Raw genomic sequence first — 15,807 nt, forward strand, 5'->3', positions numbered from 1 at the left:
AAGACACCAGGATAATGATACATTCAGAGAAATGCCAGTAGTTTGCTACAGCTGCAGGAGATAGGGAAGTATGGATGAATGGCAAGAAATGAAGCTTGAGTCTTGATGATAAAAGCATTTATTTGCAATTCTAAGATGTTAGGCTATATGTTAAAGGCAGTGGAGAATCACAGAAAGATTTGTATGTATGAACAGATGAACTATATGAAGAGATCCACTAAGTTTTTAGTGACAGATTGAAAGAGAATAGGAAAACCAACCAGGAGTTATTATAATAATTCAGGTGAAAAACGATGAGGGCTTGAACTAAACAGCAATGGCATGGAGGCATGTGATCAGATGTGAGAGATTAAAAAAGAGAAAATCACAGTGACTGACATGTTAAGGGGTAGAGAGAAGGGCTGAATCAAGGGTGACTTTCAAGTTGCTAGTGTGGGTAGATGGTTGAAGTAAAGGATAATGAAGTAGGTTTAGGCTGGGCAGAGGATGAAGTGAAGCCAGTAGGGGGTAAAGGGACTGGATTATAGCACTTATAGGGCTGCTTATAGGCCCTATAGCTTATAGGGCTGTTAGTTTTCCACTTATTACATTTTCTCTAAAGAGAAAAATCATGATTTTAAAGGTCATTTTAGCTCTCTGTTAGTATAGAAGGTCTACTGTGTATTTCCAGAAGCAAAAAAGAGGTCACAGTCAATGTTAAAGATATTCCAATAAGTACCAAAATGGATTAGACCCATATGTTCAATTCACATTAAAGTATATGTCACAATCCATCTGCTTTTAAAGTGTGTCAGAAACAATTTCCAGAGCAAATGCCAAATATCCTGGAGATGCTTTAGTTCAAATTACCAATTATACCATTGTACTTGAACTGTTTGCTACTGAAATACATACTAAATGGAGATACATGTGGGAAATCTGTTCTTGCAGACTTCTAAAAAATTCTTAAATTTCATATTTTGAAAGATAAAATATGAGGAAAAGATTGTATATATGAGGGGAAAACTGCATACATTTTCTTGAAGGGCTGAGAGCCAAGAAAAATTCCGAAGTATACTGCTAGTACAGTATGAATGCTTGCATAGCTACCATAGCTAAATACATTGGGGTGAACTAAAATCCCAAACTGGAAAGACTCTTTACAAGTGTCTAGATACTTGCCAAGGAGACTAGTTCTGAATAATCCATTACGATATATTTTACTCAGGATGAGCTATGTAGCCAGGTTTGTCTGGATGGAGTAAATTACTGTCAAATTTCTGAGCCACAAATTTTCAGCATTTCTCAAAATTTTTTTTATAAAACTCACACAAAACAATATCTAGTTTCTAATAACCATCACTGTGGACTTAGAGTTACTCTATTTATTTCCCCATCTGGCTCAACCTAGATCATGTAGAGTAAATTTCCTATACACTAAGGTCTTAAATAAAAAACTATAGATAATTCAAGAGAGAGAGAGAGAGAGAGAGAGAGAGAGAGATGGAGGGAAGGAGGGAGGGAGGGAGGAAAAAAGCATGGGAAGAAAAAGAGCACTGCTTCTTGAAGACACTACTGCTGTGCAACAAAACTGTCATCAAATTCTATCCCTTTTGCATATACAGATTCATCATCAATCTATTGAAACTACTCCTAAAATGTCTTAAGGCTAGTTTTAGTAGCATAGCATAGATTTTTCACTTTTTAAACATAGCAGAGACACTGTTTATGAAGGTGGTCTCCTCAACCATAAAACACTGTATAGGAAAAACATATAGAGCTTGAAATATTTTTATTATCACTGATAAACTCATCATCTTGGCAGTAATATCATTATATTAGAAGAATTACTTACTCAAGAAGATCTGGGTCTAGTCCTTCTGATATCATTTTGTTTCTTATTGCCATGACTGGAACACCCTAAGCAAAGAACACAAGATAATAATTCAATTATTAAATATACCTCCTTCATAAAAACAGACAAATAAACCAATGGAACAGAATCAAAAGCCCAGAAATAAACCCAAGCAACAAATATTTGACAAGGGAGCCAAGAATACTCAATGGAAAAACAGTCTCTTCAATAAATGGTGCTGGGAAAATTGGATATTCACACATAAAAGAATAAAACTTGACCCCTATATCTTGTACCAGTCATAAAAATTAACTTGAAATGGATTAAAGACTTAAATGTAAGACCTGAAACTATGAAACTCCTAGAAGAAAACATAGAAAGAAAGCTCCTTGACATGGGTCTAGTAATGATATTATGGAAATCATACCTAAAGCATAAGAGACAAAGTAAAAAATAAACAAGTGAAACTACATCAAGCTACATGTAGCTGCAAAGCTACACAGTAAAAGAAACCATCAAGAGAGTGGGAAAACTGGGCTTCCCTGGTGGTGCAGTGGTTAAGAATCCACCTGCCAGTGCAGGTGACATGGGTTCGAGCCCTGGTATGGAAGATCCCACATGCCGTGGAGCAACTAAGCCCATGCGCCACAACTCCTGAGCCTGTGCACCTAGAGCCTGTGCTCTGCAACAAGAGAAGCCACCACGATCAGAAGCCCACGCACAGCAAAGAAGAGTAGCCCCCACTCGCCGCAACTAGAGAAAGCCCGTGCACAGCAACAAAGACCCAATGCAGCCAAAACTAAAATAAATAAAATTTATTAAAATAAAAAAAATTTATTAAAAAAAAAGTGGGAAGACGACCTACGAAATGGGAAAAAATATTTGCAAACCATATATCTGGTAAGAGGTTAATATCCAAAATATATAAAGAACTCATACAACTCGAGCAAAAAACCAAATAATTCAATTAAAAAATGGGCAAAGAACCTGAATAGACATTTTTCCAAAGACGATATATGAATGGCCAAGAGATACATGAAAAGATGCTCAACATCACTAGTCACTAGGGAAACGTGAATTAAAATCACAATGAGATATCACCTCATGCCTGTTAGAATGGCCATGATCAAAAGACAAGAGATAACAAACGCTGGCATGGATGTGGAGAAAAGAAAACCCTGCGCATTGTTTGTGAGATTGTAAACTGGTACAGCCACTGTGGAAAACAGTATGAAGTTTTCTCAAAAAATTAAAAATAGAACTACCATATGATTCAGCAATTCCAGTTCTGGGAGTATATCCAAAAAACCCAGAAACACCAACTTGAAAAGATGTCTGCATTCCCATATTCATAGCAGCACTATTTACAATAGCCGAGACATGGAAATAACCTAGGTGTCCACTGAAGGATGAATGGATAAAGAGTGTATATATACACAATGGAATATTATTCAGCCATAAAAAACAGGAAAATCCTACTGTTTGTGACAACATGGGTGGATCTTGAAGGCATAATGCTAGGTGAAATAAGTCAGACAGAGAAAGACAAATACTGTTTGATCTCACTTATATATGGAATCTAAAAACAAAACAAAACAAAAAAAACAAACTCACAGAAAAAGAGATCAGACTTGTGGTTGCCAGAGGCAGAGGGTGGGGGTAGGAGGAACAGGAGGAAGATGGTCAAAAGGTACAAACTTAGTTATAAAATAAGTAAGTACTGGGGATGTAATGTACAACATGATGACTATAGATAACTTTTCCTTATATCATACAGCAGTGTTAACAGAGTAGATCCTGAGAGTTCTCATCACAGGTGAATTTTTTTTTCTTTTCTTTTTATTGTATCTATATGAGGTGATGGATGTTAACTAAACCTACTGTGGTAATCATTTCACAATATACGTGAATCAAACCATCATGCTGTACACCTTAAACTTTTCAGTGATGTATGTCAATTATTTCTCAATAAAACTGGAAAAAAATAAAAAATAGAAGCCAGGAAAAAAAGCCTCCTTTTAGATGGTTCATTATTTAAAATAGCTCTCTTTTGCTTTTTTATTAGTATGTGCATAGCACTTGAATAATCTAATAAGATACATTCTAACTGACTTAATGGAATTAGTGCTATCTAGTACCACATAAGCCCAGATTAAATCATTTGAGTTTATCTATTACTAATTCTGCTGGATAGAAGCCAGATATCATATTCTCACTCTTCTTATATCACCAAAAGAAAGAAAACATTGATAAGTCAAATGATTAAGGCCTTGGCTGGGATGGTGTCATGAATACTTAACAATATGAATAAATGTCTTTTCAAATAAACATTTCAGAGCTTTCTACTCTTAAGTATAGCTATGTCAATGTTCTTTTCATAAGTAAATGGTCCAATTTCACTTGGACACATTATGCAAAAAGGTCAAATAGAATTCAAGAACTCTCTTGGGATTATATTACACATCTTCTCTATACCAATACAAACACCATGTAATGATAATCCTAGAAGTGTATAAGTCACAAAAACATTGAGAACATGTGAATTTCAAAGTTCAGGATAAGAACATCAAAACAGTAAGAAGAGGATATGTCAGAAATAAATACAAATTTACTTGAAAAGGGGACTAATTTGATGTACAAATAAACATTTATTGAAAGCTCACTTATAAAGCTTTAAGGGGAGAAGATGCAATCAAGTCTCTCTGTCAACTCCTCCTCTTGCCCCAAAGATGAGGAAACACTAATCAGATGTGTTAAATTTGAGGACCTTGATTATACCACCTTCAGAAGTAAGTGGGGTCACCATGCTTTAAAAGGCTGTATACATGATTGGGACCCTCTCCCTCATATCTTTTCATCCCACGTGCAGAAAGGGTAAGCTGAGCCAGAGTCCACGTGGGAAAAAGCTCAATCACCTCTCTACGCTGTTGCATACTCTTCTCTTTGGCCCTCCCTTGTCACTAGCCACGTGTGACATTCAGTTTTGAACCTAAGGTACAGAAGAGGCCTTAGGAGCTCTGATGCTCCCATCCAATTTCGCAGAGCCCTACCCTGAAGTTTCTGCACTAACCCAGCTAAGGTTCCCTTGCTTTCTTCTGCAGTTGTCCATTGTCTGTTTTCTGGTCTCAGGGATCTTACAGGGTTAGAAATAAATTTACTGGGGTTAGCGGTAGAATTCTGATATCACAATCCCACACCTCAACGTTTAACACCACAATGGCAGCACAGTGCTTTATGCTGAGAAAATAACAACATAATCAGCCCCTGCCCTCAGAGAGTACAGTCTAATAGATCTGTTAAAAAGATGATCACAATACAGTCATAAAATTGATAACAGAGACCTGCATAATGGGCAAGGTTAGACCCAAGGAAAGGCAGACTGAGCTGAGGACCAGCAAAGAATTTGCTGAGGTGAGTCTTGAAGAGGGGATATGAGCTTATTTAAAATAAAAACCACAGGGCTTCCCTGGTGGCGCAGTGGTTGAGAGTCCGCCTGCCGATGCAGGAGACACGGGTTCGTGCCCCAGTCTGGGAAGATCCCACATGCCGCGGAGCGGCTGGGCCCGTGAGCCATGGCCGCTGAGCCTGTGCACCCGGAGCCTGTGCTCCACAACGGGAGAGGCCACAACAGTGAGAGGCCCGCGTACCGCAAAAAAAAAAAAAAAAAAAAAAAAAACCACAAAGGCTCAGAAACATACATATAAATTTTCAAATAATCTATCCATACATAAATTTGTTTCAAAAATATTTTAAAGAACAAATATATACTTGTCCAGCTATTTCCCTCCAAAATGCTGATTTTATCTTACATTTCATCCAATAAATCTGTGTTGAGATACAGGCAAGTATATGTAAAAAATATGAGTCAAATGGATTATGAATTCAATATGCAGAGCTTTCAAAATTAATGACCATGTATCTCTCATAGAAATGTTACAGATCTTGCCAAATTAAGTTCAGATTATTAACTACAATTCTCATTTTAAAAATCAGAAAATGTATTAAAAATTTAATCCTCACCAAAAAAAAAGCCCTAGAAAGACTGTTGTAGAAAGAGTCATAAGATGCCTTCTACAACCATAATCTCTGATTTTGGCTATGGAGGAGAAAAAGTCAAAGTTCTCTACAGCTTGCTAGGTTACAGGAGGTTGGGAAAGCAAAGGCTTTTTTGTTTTTCAAATTCACGGGTTACCCGGAAGACTCTCTCCTGAAAGAGGCAAGGCTGTCATTTACAGGCACATCTATGCATTCATTTTCATAACTGTTATGTTTTATATTATAAATTGGTAAAATATAATGTTAAGACTCCGATAATAAGACACTTTATATTTTTAACATCTTTATTGGAGTATAATTGCTTTACAATGGTGTGTTAGTTTCTGCTGTATAAGAAAGTAAATTAGCTATATGTATACATATATCCCCATATCCCCTCCCTCTTGCTTCTGCCTCCCACCCTCCCTGTGCTATGCGGCTACTTCCCACTAGCTATATATTTTACATTTGGTAGTGTTTATATGTCAGTGCTACTCTCTCACTTTGTTCCAGCTTATCCTTCCCCCTCCCCGTGTCCTCAAGTTCGTCCTCTATGTCTGCGAACAACAGACACTTTAAATGCAACCTAAATACTAGATGGATGAAAATAAATGCATCATCATAGAATTCTCTTGAAAACCATACTTCTGAAAGCAATACTGTTCCATGGGGCAATCTTTAATGTATTCTGAAAAGTGAAATATGGTAGGTTAAGAAGACAGAGAAGCTAGAAGATAAAACTTTGGATCTTTCGTTAGCTTATGAGGTTTAAGGATAAATGAAAGATAGAAAAAAAGCAATTACTTGTTTTGGGGCATCCAGCATGAACAGACTCTTACATTTGGAATAAAGTAAGCACAAGATCACAATTTGCACCACTTTAAAAATATATTATCTGGAGCTAAGACTTGAAAGATTTTGAAATAAAATGTACTTAATAATAACTCTGTAATAAAAATTATTTAATTTTAATAGTAGAGGAGAAAGCTGACTACTTGAACTACAAGGTTGGAAATTTTTACTTGATAATTAAATGTCACTCAACTCTTTAGTATAACAGGGAAAGTTAGGAGTTTGAAACATTTCATTAAAAAAACTCTGAAGTGCTAGGGAGAAATGGGAAAAAGAGCAGAGTTAAGGTCATACTTTAAAAAGACCTCTCAGGGCTTTCCTGGTGGTGCAGTGGTTGAGAGTGCACCTGGCAATGCAGGGGACACGGGTTCGTGCCCTGGTCTGGGAAGATCCCACATGCCGCGGAGCGGCTGGGCCCGTGAGCCATGGCCGCTGAGCCTGCGCATCCGGAGCCTGTGCTCCGCAACAGGAGAGGTCACTAAAAAAAAGACCTCTCAGTTTTTATTAACTATGGTTTGATGGTATAAGGTCTTTCAACAAACTCAACTATGTGATTTATTTATTATGCTTTAGCATAATCCACAGGATATCATTGGAAAGGTTATATAAATAAGTTATAAAGCCGAGAAAACAGAAGGGAGGAGAAGTGAGGATTGAGAAAAGTTTCCTAAAATATAGCAGAGAAAGTGGTATGGGGTTGGAGAGGGGGAGGCAGTAGGTGGGAAGGGAGAACTGGGGAACAGGGAAGTTGGTGAAATTTGATAAGCTTCCTATTTTATCATTAGTTTCATGGAATTGGTTACAGTATAAGAATAAGAGAAGCCTGAATCTGTAACCTCCATATTTTATCCTCAGTTTCTTGAAGCTGGTTACATCACAAGAATACAGATACTACTAAAGTTTGGTGAGTCTTTAGTCATTTCTGTATATGAATATAGATAAAGGAAAATACATATAACTATAATATCTTACCCTATTAAAGACTTTACTATTATCATCACCTTAATACAAATCTGATTAAAAGCTCAATACCAAAATAATTTGGCCTATGTTCCAAAGGACACATTCCAAAGAGATTTGCTGCTATGTTTCCAGAGATGTTGCTTAGAAAATTTGTTGTTTTGCTATATTCTTCCTTAGAGGTTAAGAAACGGAGTCTGGTTTGTTAAACATCAAAAAGAAGTGTCCAATTTCTGATCTCCAAGAGACAAAGCTACTGGTGGTCTAAGGAGGACATGAGAGACCTCAAAACTGAAGTCTACTGAACTGTGGGATTATTTTTGGCAAGTGATAATGGCAGTTTGTCCAACATAAGTAATGAAGAAGAGAGAAGGCAGCCATAAGTCTGATGTTCCAAAAAATCATGTCTGTATTTGCATCACTGGAGAAAGTGTGTAAAGAAGCCACACTAAAGAAATTACGATGGCAACACTAATAGTTAAACACTACCTTCTTATATCACAAAAACTGTTGGAGGCTTATAGGACTGCCAATATTTACATTTATTTGTTATTATGTTAATGAAAGCCAAGATACTAAATTCCTTTATAAATCATGTTGAAATTCTCCTAAAGTTTTAGATTAGAAGGGGAGAAAAACCCTCTTACTCAATCTAATAGAAATGACTTCCCTTTTTAAAAATAATAATACTCCGGAGGTTCCTTAAAAAACTAAATATAGAACTACCATACAACCCAGCAATCCCACTATTGGGCATATACCCTGAGAAAACCATAATTCAAAAAGAGTCATGTACCACAATGTTCACTGCAGCTCTACCTACAATAGCCAGGACATGGAAGCAACCTAAGTGTCCATTGACAGATGAATTTGGATAAAGAAGATGTGGCACATATATACAATGGAATATTACTCAGCCATAAAAGGAAACAAAGTTGAGTTACTTGCAGTGAGGTGGATGGACCTAGGGTCTCATACAGAGTGAAGTAAGTCAGAAAGAGAAAAACAAATACCGTATCTTAACACATATGTATGGAATCTAAAAAAAAAAAATGGCTCTGAAGAACCTAGGGGCAGGATGGGAATAAAGATGCAGACCTACTAGAGAATGGACTTGAGGACACGAGGAGGGGGAAGGGTAAGCTGGGACAAAGTGAGAGAGTGGCATGGATACATATACATTACCAAATGTAAAACCGATAGCTAGTGGGAAGCAGCTGCATAGCACAGGGAGATCAGCTCCGTGCTTTGAGACCACCTAGAGGGGTGGGATAGGGAGGGTGGGAGGGAGGGAGATGCAAGAGGGAAGAGATATGGGGACATATGTATACGTATAGCTGATTCACTTTGTTATACAGCAGAAACTAACACGCCATGGTAAAGCAATTATACTCCAATAAAGATGTTAAAAAAAACAATACTCCTTATATGTTCAAGTTTTTTCCTCTCAGTTTATGAGCTTGAATCACAATACAGTTATGAAAGATGGAAAATATGAAGTTTTTTTCCCTACTTAGGTAAACAATAAAGAAAAGATCTATTGAGTTGGTAGGTGGATAGTACTTTTTTTTATTTGAAGGAAGAAAGAATAAGTAGGAATTGAAAAGATGTTCTGGGCTGGAAAAAAGCAGCCAGTCCTCCAATCAGGCTTCGTTTAAATTTTAACTTAGTGAAATGGACTCAACCATTTCTTTGCCTTCTGATTTTCAACAGTGCTATATTTAAAATACCTATATTGCATTTTATGAATCATATTAGTAAGGTGTTATATTTAGAATAAAATCTTCAGGTGAAATAATCTATATAATAGATAATAAATGTTTACTGAACAATCATAACAAAAACAATCACATGTTCAATTATCTCCTTCTGGAAGCTTTCCATGAAGGGATACAAAATTAATTTAAATAAACCTCTTAATCACTGTAAAGTGGATGATGGCTACCTAAAAAAAAGGGAAGCTTTATTTCTAATGACTTGTACAGATTTAGAAAATGCTATACTCTGATATTACAATATCAGATACTGTTGCCACCAAGGTCATTAATTTGAACCTAAATATGTGGGCAAAAAAGAAGCTCACAAATCTTGACTAGCACTATATACAGTGGTTTCTATGGAGCTAACAGTAAATTATTCCTTTTTCAATGATTATCTCAAGAGATTAGTATCCCAGTGAGAAAGTATTTCTCACTGACTGCCCATCAGATATCTTTAAAGATGTAAGAACAAATCACATGATAAAATGGACAAAAATGACACTGGCCATGATGATCAGGACCCAGGCAGTTACTATTACTTTATTCATAAAATAAATACATGTTAGCAGTTCCATCTGTGCCTTTTAGAAATGGGAACTAAAGTTAACCTAAATGCTTATCAAGAAAAACCCTTAAAGAAATTATTTCAAAAAGTGAGGGATCGGGCTTCCCTGGTGGCGCAGTGATTGAGAGTCCGCCTGCCGATGCAGGGGACACGGGTTCGTGCCCCGGTCCGGGAAGATCCCACATGCCGCAGAGCAGCTGGGCCCGTGAGCCATGGCCGCTGAGCCTGCGCGTCCGGAGCCTGTGCTCCGCAACGGGAGAGGCCACAACAGTGAGAGGCCCGCGTACCACAAAAAAAAAAAAAAAAAAAAAAAGTGAGAGATCTATTGTCATGAGACAATTCAAAATACAGCTGTATCAATTTCCCCATGTGGTCATTTTTCCCCTGGATATTACTTTAACATGATAAATATTAGGTGTAATGACCAAAAAAGTGCATGGTGTTTTCTTTGTAGCTACTCAAATATTTGTTAATTTCAGAGTAATTTGGTGCTGTGGAAGACCCATTTTCCTCCCTTCATTATAAAGCAAAGATAATATCTAAAATTTAAAGTCTTGCTATGATAGGTTAATTAATGCTAGAACTCCATTATAAACATGTCAGTTACACTATAGCTTTGCTATCCCTCATTTCACTCAAATGATATTTGTTCTCTGAAATATGTATTAACAGAATTTTCTAAATTTAATTATACTTTTACTTTCCAGGAATAAAAACTTTAAAAGAATTTCTATAGCAAATCATTTTGGAATTTGCTACTTAAATTAAAAGTATCAATGTAATAAATTCAGATGGAATCTTGTTCAGGTTTTGAAAACATTATTATTATATGTGTCTATTAAAGAGGACTTAATGAAATATCTGCAAATATGGTAATAAAAGCTATACATAATAGAATTCTTAGTATTTAACTATAAGGATGATTCTACTGATCAAAACCACAGAATATTCACTTTTGAAGTAGTCTTCTGACAGTGGTAATGTGTTTGAACTGGTGTGTTATGAGTCTTTCATTAAATGCTCTTAGGGATCCATAGGGACCTACTCAAAGAGAGATGACCAAGACTGGGCATTACATGTGGGTTCAGAACCACAATGAAGGGCAATGAATCAATGGGTCATCAGCACATGGTTTAACCAATAAACTGAATAAAAGTCATTTGTGAACTTGGGCTAGGAAAAGAACAAGAAAAGAAAAGTTAGGATGCTGCCGTACATTATGAAAAACTTTGGTAAGATATATTTACGTCTGGAGATTTTTTTTTAAATTGCAGTATTAAGATAAATACAAAAGATGTAGATATCCTCTGGTAGAGGAATAGATAATTTTCATTCATTTTCTCCCACTAAAATTCAATATTTTGAAATGTACTTTTTTTAAAACATACAGTTAACATATTAGCATTTTCTCCAAACTGTAAAATAATACCAAAAGATTAACTTACAAATGATGTTGTGATCCATTCAAAATAAATTATCTTCTGTACCAGGCCTCCACCCCATTACGAATGCTTTCACTGAGATCCTTGTCAGAATATGGTGCTAAAATGTCTTCCTCAAGTTGATGGTCTTTAAAACCTCTAAGACACTTCTCTCCCACCTGGGGTGAGCCCACTTCCTTACTATAGCTCATCTGCTTCTCTGGTCTTTACTTTTTCTCCCATTAATTTACACAATCTTAGACAGACTAAGTTATAGTTAAGGTGAGAATCACAATATTTCTAAAAAGAGTAAATCTAATGAAGTAACTACTTAATTTACATTACTATTATTCCTCCTCACCAATCTGTAAAACTTTTATGTGAGGGCCCTTATTTCTGGCAAAGGTGGTCAGTAGGAAAAAAAAATAGAAGGGCATTGAAAAATCAAAGTTGGGTAACTAAAATTTTATAGTCGGTTTCAGAGTAAAAGAACTATACCGCACGTTTCAGCAAGTATAAAAACTGTCATTGTTAGCAATCTTCAAAAGCTTCCTTATGAACTTTAATAGTGATGTACTGTTCCTTTTGTCACAACTTCTATCATAAGAGTTAAGGAGTTGTTTAAATTAGTTGGAATGAAAGATATGAAGTCAAAAGATAAAAATATTTTTCTGCTAAATCCCCTGGTCTTTATTGGTTCCCATTTTATGTATCATTTAAATGAAATTCCTATTAAATTCAAAACTACCTTAAGCTTGCCCTCTAAAAGTTCTCTGTATCCCCTGTATTTGATTGCTTACTTCTACTCCTTTTTCTTTCTTTTGTGGGGAGAAGTGCATAGAGTTATGATGTTATAATGAATTTAAGGCAGATGAAGTAAATTTTTTTGGCACTTAGCAAAATAAATAAACTGAAATAAATAATTAAATGTTTCAGCTTGAAAGGACTGTTTCAGTTAAACTGTCCCACACATTATCTAAATTACTTTATATATGATACTGATGATTCAAAAATATGATATGGAGAATAAATTCCTAAAGAAATATAATCTCTTCATACACAGTTTTAAGAAAAACTGATTTGACAAATTTAGCAACCTAAATTTATTACCTTATGAATTATTTTTAAAAGAAGATTATTTTGTGCCTGAATTCTCTTATGTTGCACTTACTCCTCCTTTAAATTTTGTTTTATTTAAATTAATTTAAATGATCTGATAGATTACTAAATATCAAAGAATTCATACAGCAACCAAATATCCCCCTACAACTCTAAGAGAGACTGGCATCTGTGTACACTGGCTTGTTGATGTATGACCATTCATCAAATATGACTGAGAATTCTAAACCCTCCTGAAGTTCACAGTTCAAAATATGTATATATTTTCCAGAGGTTATAAGCACCATAAATAAAAACAGTTATGGTTAAACAACTAGTTCCTATAAACAAATTATTCAAATCAATACTTGCATGGCGGGACTTCCCTTACGGTCCAGTGGTTAAGAATCGCTTTCCAATGCAGGGGACGCAGGTTTAATCCCTGGTCGGGTAACCAAGATCCCACATGCCACATGCGGCCCGTATGCCACAACTACTGAGCCCGTGTGCTCTACAGCCCATGCACCACAACTAGAGGGAAGCCTGCACGCTGCAACAAAGAGCCCATGCGCCGCAACAAAGACCCGACGCAGCCAAAAAAATAAAAGAGGTGCAAAGAAACAAAAAAAATTACTTTCATGGCAATTGAATGCCACACAAGGATAGCTATAATGGAAAATATGCAAGCATTAAAATATTCTGAGCTGTATGATTATGGCAAAAGTGGTATTAGTGAAGAAAATGTGAGGAATACATAAGCATCAAGGCAGGTGCATATAATATTACCAAATGGATACTGACAACCATCTAACTTTGTAGGGTCTGCCCACTACGTGTTTTCCCTTCAGTGTTCTAAGGAAAACAAGAAATCAGGAAAACAAATACACCAGGAAAGCAAGAAATTTAAAACCTGAATTTAGCAATATTATTGTTTACTGTTCTCTAACAAAAATATATGAGAAAAATAAAATAAGGAATAAACAAAAGGGTAAGTACGTCATAAAGCAATACTTCTTAACCTTAAATGTGTACATGGTATGACTGGTTCTGGCCTCCCTAACTTTCAATTTCAAGGGAACTTGGGAAGGATTCAAAAGGAAGCCATAATACTGAAAAATCATAATCTGGAAAACTGGCATAATAATTCTTTACACATGGTTTCCTTAGAGGTTAGTTCACTGACTTTAGCAGAGAATAAGTAACTTGGGTAGATTTGTTTTGGGTTTTTTTTGTTTGTTTTTTGCCGAAGATACAACAAAAAGTACCCGTTTCTAGGTTTTCCAGATACTCAGGCTATGGCAAAGCATAGGCTGTTACCTCAGGGGCTCTCAATTGGCAGCTAACTGTCACTGTTTTCTGCCTTAGGGCAGAAAATCTCTATCCAATCCTTCTTGCATTTGATGCAAGATAGAATGTAGAGGAAGCAGGATAACTGTGGTCACTTGAGCTCCACTTATGCCAACTCAAAGTTACTACTCATGCAGTTTACCATTCTGCTAAGCTTTGCTTCTCTCTTTTATAGTCAAATGGAAATGGAAGTGAGAAGGATAAAGTATTTTCCCTTTTCAATTTTCAAAGCTGGCTAAATTACACAACTAATTAAGTAGACATATGTTCGCCTGTATCTTTTCTTTATCTACATTCGTATGTGTGGGAAATCAATCATAGTACATGCTAGCTTTTACCTTCAATGAACAGTGTGATGGTAAAATACCAGAGGAAACTGTCTGCCCCCAAACCTTTATGTAATCAAAAAATACTGACCTTGATACTGGTTAGTAAACTTTAGCTATTATAAACAAAACACATATTAAAATACCTACAGAATTAAAAATAAAAATTAAAAATAGCATATAATTGTTAAACTAAATCTGCACCAGTGTTTTCCATAGCTCTGACTATATATGAACCAGTAGCTCCTCCTTTTGACTATACTGCCAATCACTGATGAGGAACCTACCCTGGAACTTCATGGGAAGTCACATGTGGGTCATGTCCCAAACAAGGTTTTAAAGCCTTTAATTACTCTTAAAAAACTATACCTTATCTAAAGAGTACTCTACTTCATACTTGATTAGTTTCCCCAGGTCCAAGGTATATAAATTCTTGATGAACATCTTTAATAATCAGTTGAAGATTCTTTCCTTAGGTAATGGAACTCACATTTCCCCAGGCCAACATCCATTGCTGGCAACAGATGCATCAGAACCACCAGAACCAAGATTATTCAATTCACATTTTAAGCCAGCCAAAGAAAATAGAGCTTTTAAAAAAAACTAAGTGTCCAAAGAGACTGTTTTGGCAAATATGGTTTCAAAAAATACAAGTCATTAGCTTCTTAATGTGGAAGTCGAATTTTCCCAATGCACAATTTATTACTGGCAAAGGATTCACCAAGCTCTGCCAGTAAAAAGGGGAGAATTGTTGGAAAAGTGATCTACGCACACAATTCCAGTTAAGTTATAAATGCAATATATAATTTAGTAAAGACTTGTGCTGCACTATTATGACAACAAACATTAAATCAGAATCAATTACCTGCCATATTTGGAACACAACATTATTACTCACTGAAAAATCTTCTGTAAAACTTGCTTTAAAAGGAAAAAAAAAAAAAAAAAAACCAGTAAATGCCAGCAGGTGTTCCAGGAACATTCATTAATAATGAGATCCAAATTTGGAGATCAATTAATGGATCATAAATGTAAAGAACTTTAGATATCATTTTATGTTTGAGGGGACTGAGACCTTAAGAGCCAATATGGTCTGAATATGGTCACACAGGATTGCATGACAAAGCTAAGAAACTATATAGCATGTTGCATCCCAGAAGTACGAAGTAAAGATCTTGGTGTGTACCCTGAGGCATTCAAATTGTCTCATAGGTAACTACTTCCTGGAACTGTAATCATTTTGTACCTCACAGAAGGTAGTAATCCAGGGGTGACAGAAAAAGGTGACCAAAAAGAAGGGCACAGCTTATTTCTCTGTGCATTGGTACTTGTGACATTTGAAAGATTTTGTTGGCTTCTGTTTAAAGGAGTTTATATTAAGCAGTTTTAATTACCTAGTCTCTAAAGTAGATTTACAAGTATGTGACAAGTGAGGAAAAGCAAATATAAAAGCAATACATTCCAGGAGATATCTAGGACCCAGGAAGAGGAAGTTTTCAGGGCATCTTACAAAGAAAGCCAAAAAAGACTGTAGTTCATCCTGATACCCAGAAAGCCCGAGTTTTTTTTTTTTTTTTTAAACATCAGGGTTTGTAAGTTACAGGACTTT

General features: G+C 35.9%; 1 protein-coding gene across 1 annotated transcript in view; it reads right to left on the bottom strand.

The window, feature by feature from the left end:
- Window positions 1-15,807, bottom strand: part of WASHC3 (WASH complex subunit 3) — a 60,253-nt gene that overhangs the window by 12,822 nt on the left and 31,624 nt on the right. Inside the window, exon 6 of the mRNA XM_082850106.1 lies at window positions 1,835-1,899. Coding sequence (XP_082706232.1) covers window positions 1,835-1,899 — 65 coding nt within the window. The remainder of the gene's footprint in view (window positions 1-1,834; window positions 1,900-15,807) is intronic.

Source organism: Leucopleurus acutus (assembly GCF_964270905.1).
Source record: "Leucopleurus acutus genome assembly, chromosome: 11".
Classification (NCBI taxonomy): domain Eukaryota; kingdom Metazoa; phylum Chordata; class Mammalia; order Artiodactyla; family Delphinidae; genus Leucopleurus; species Leucopleurus acutus.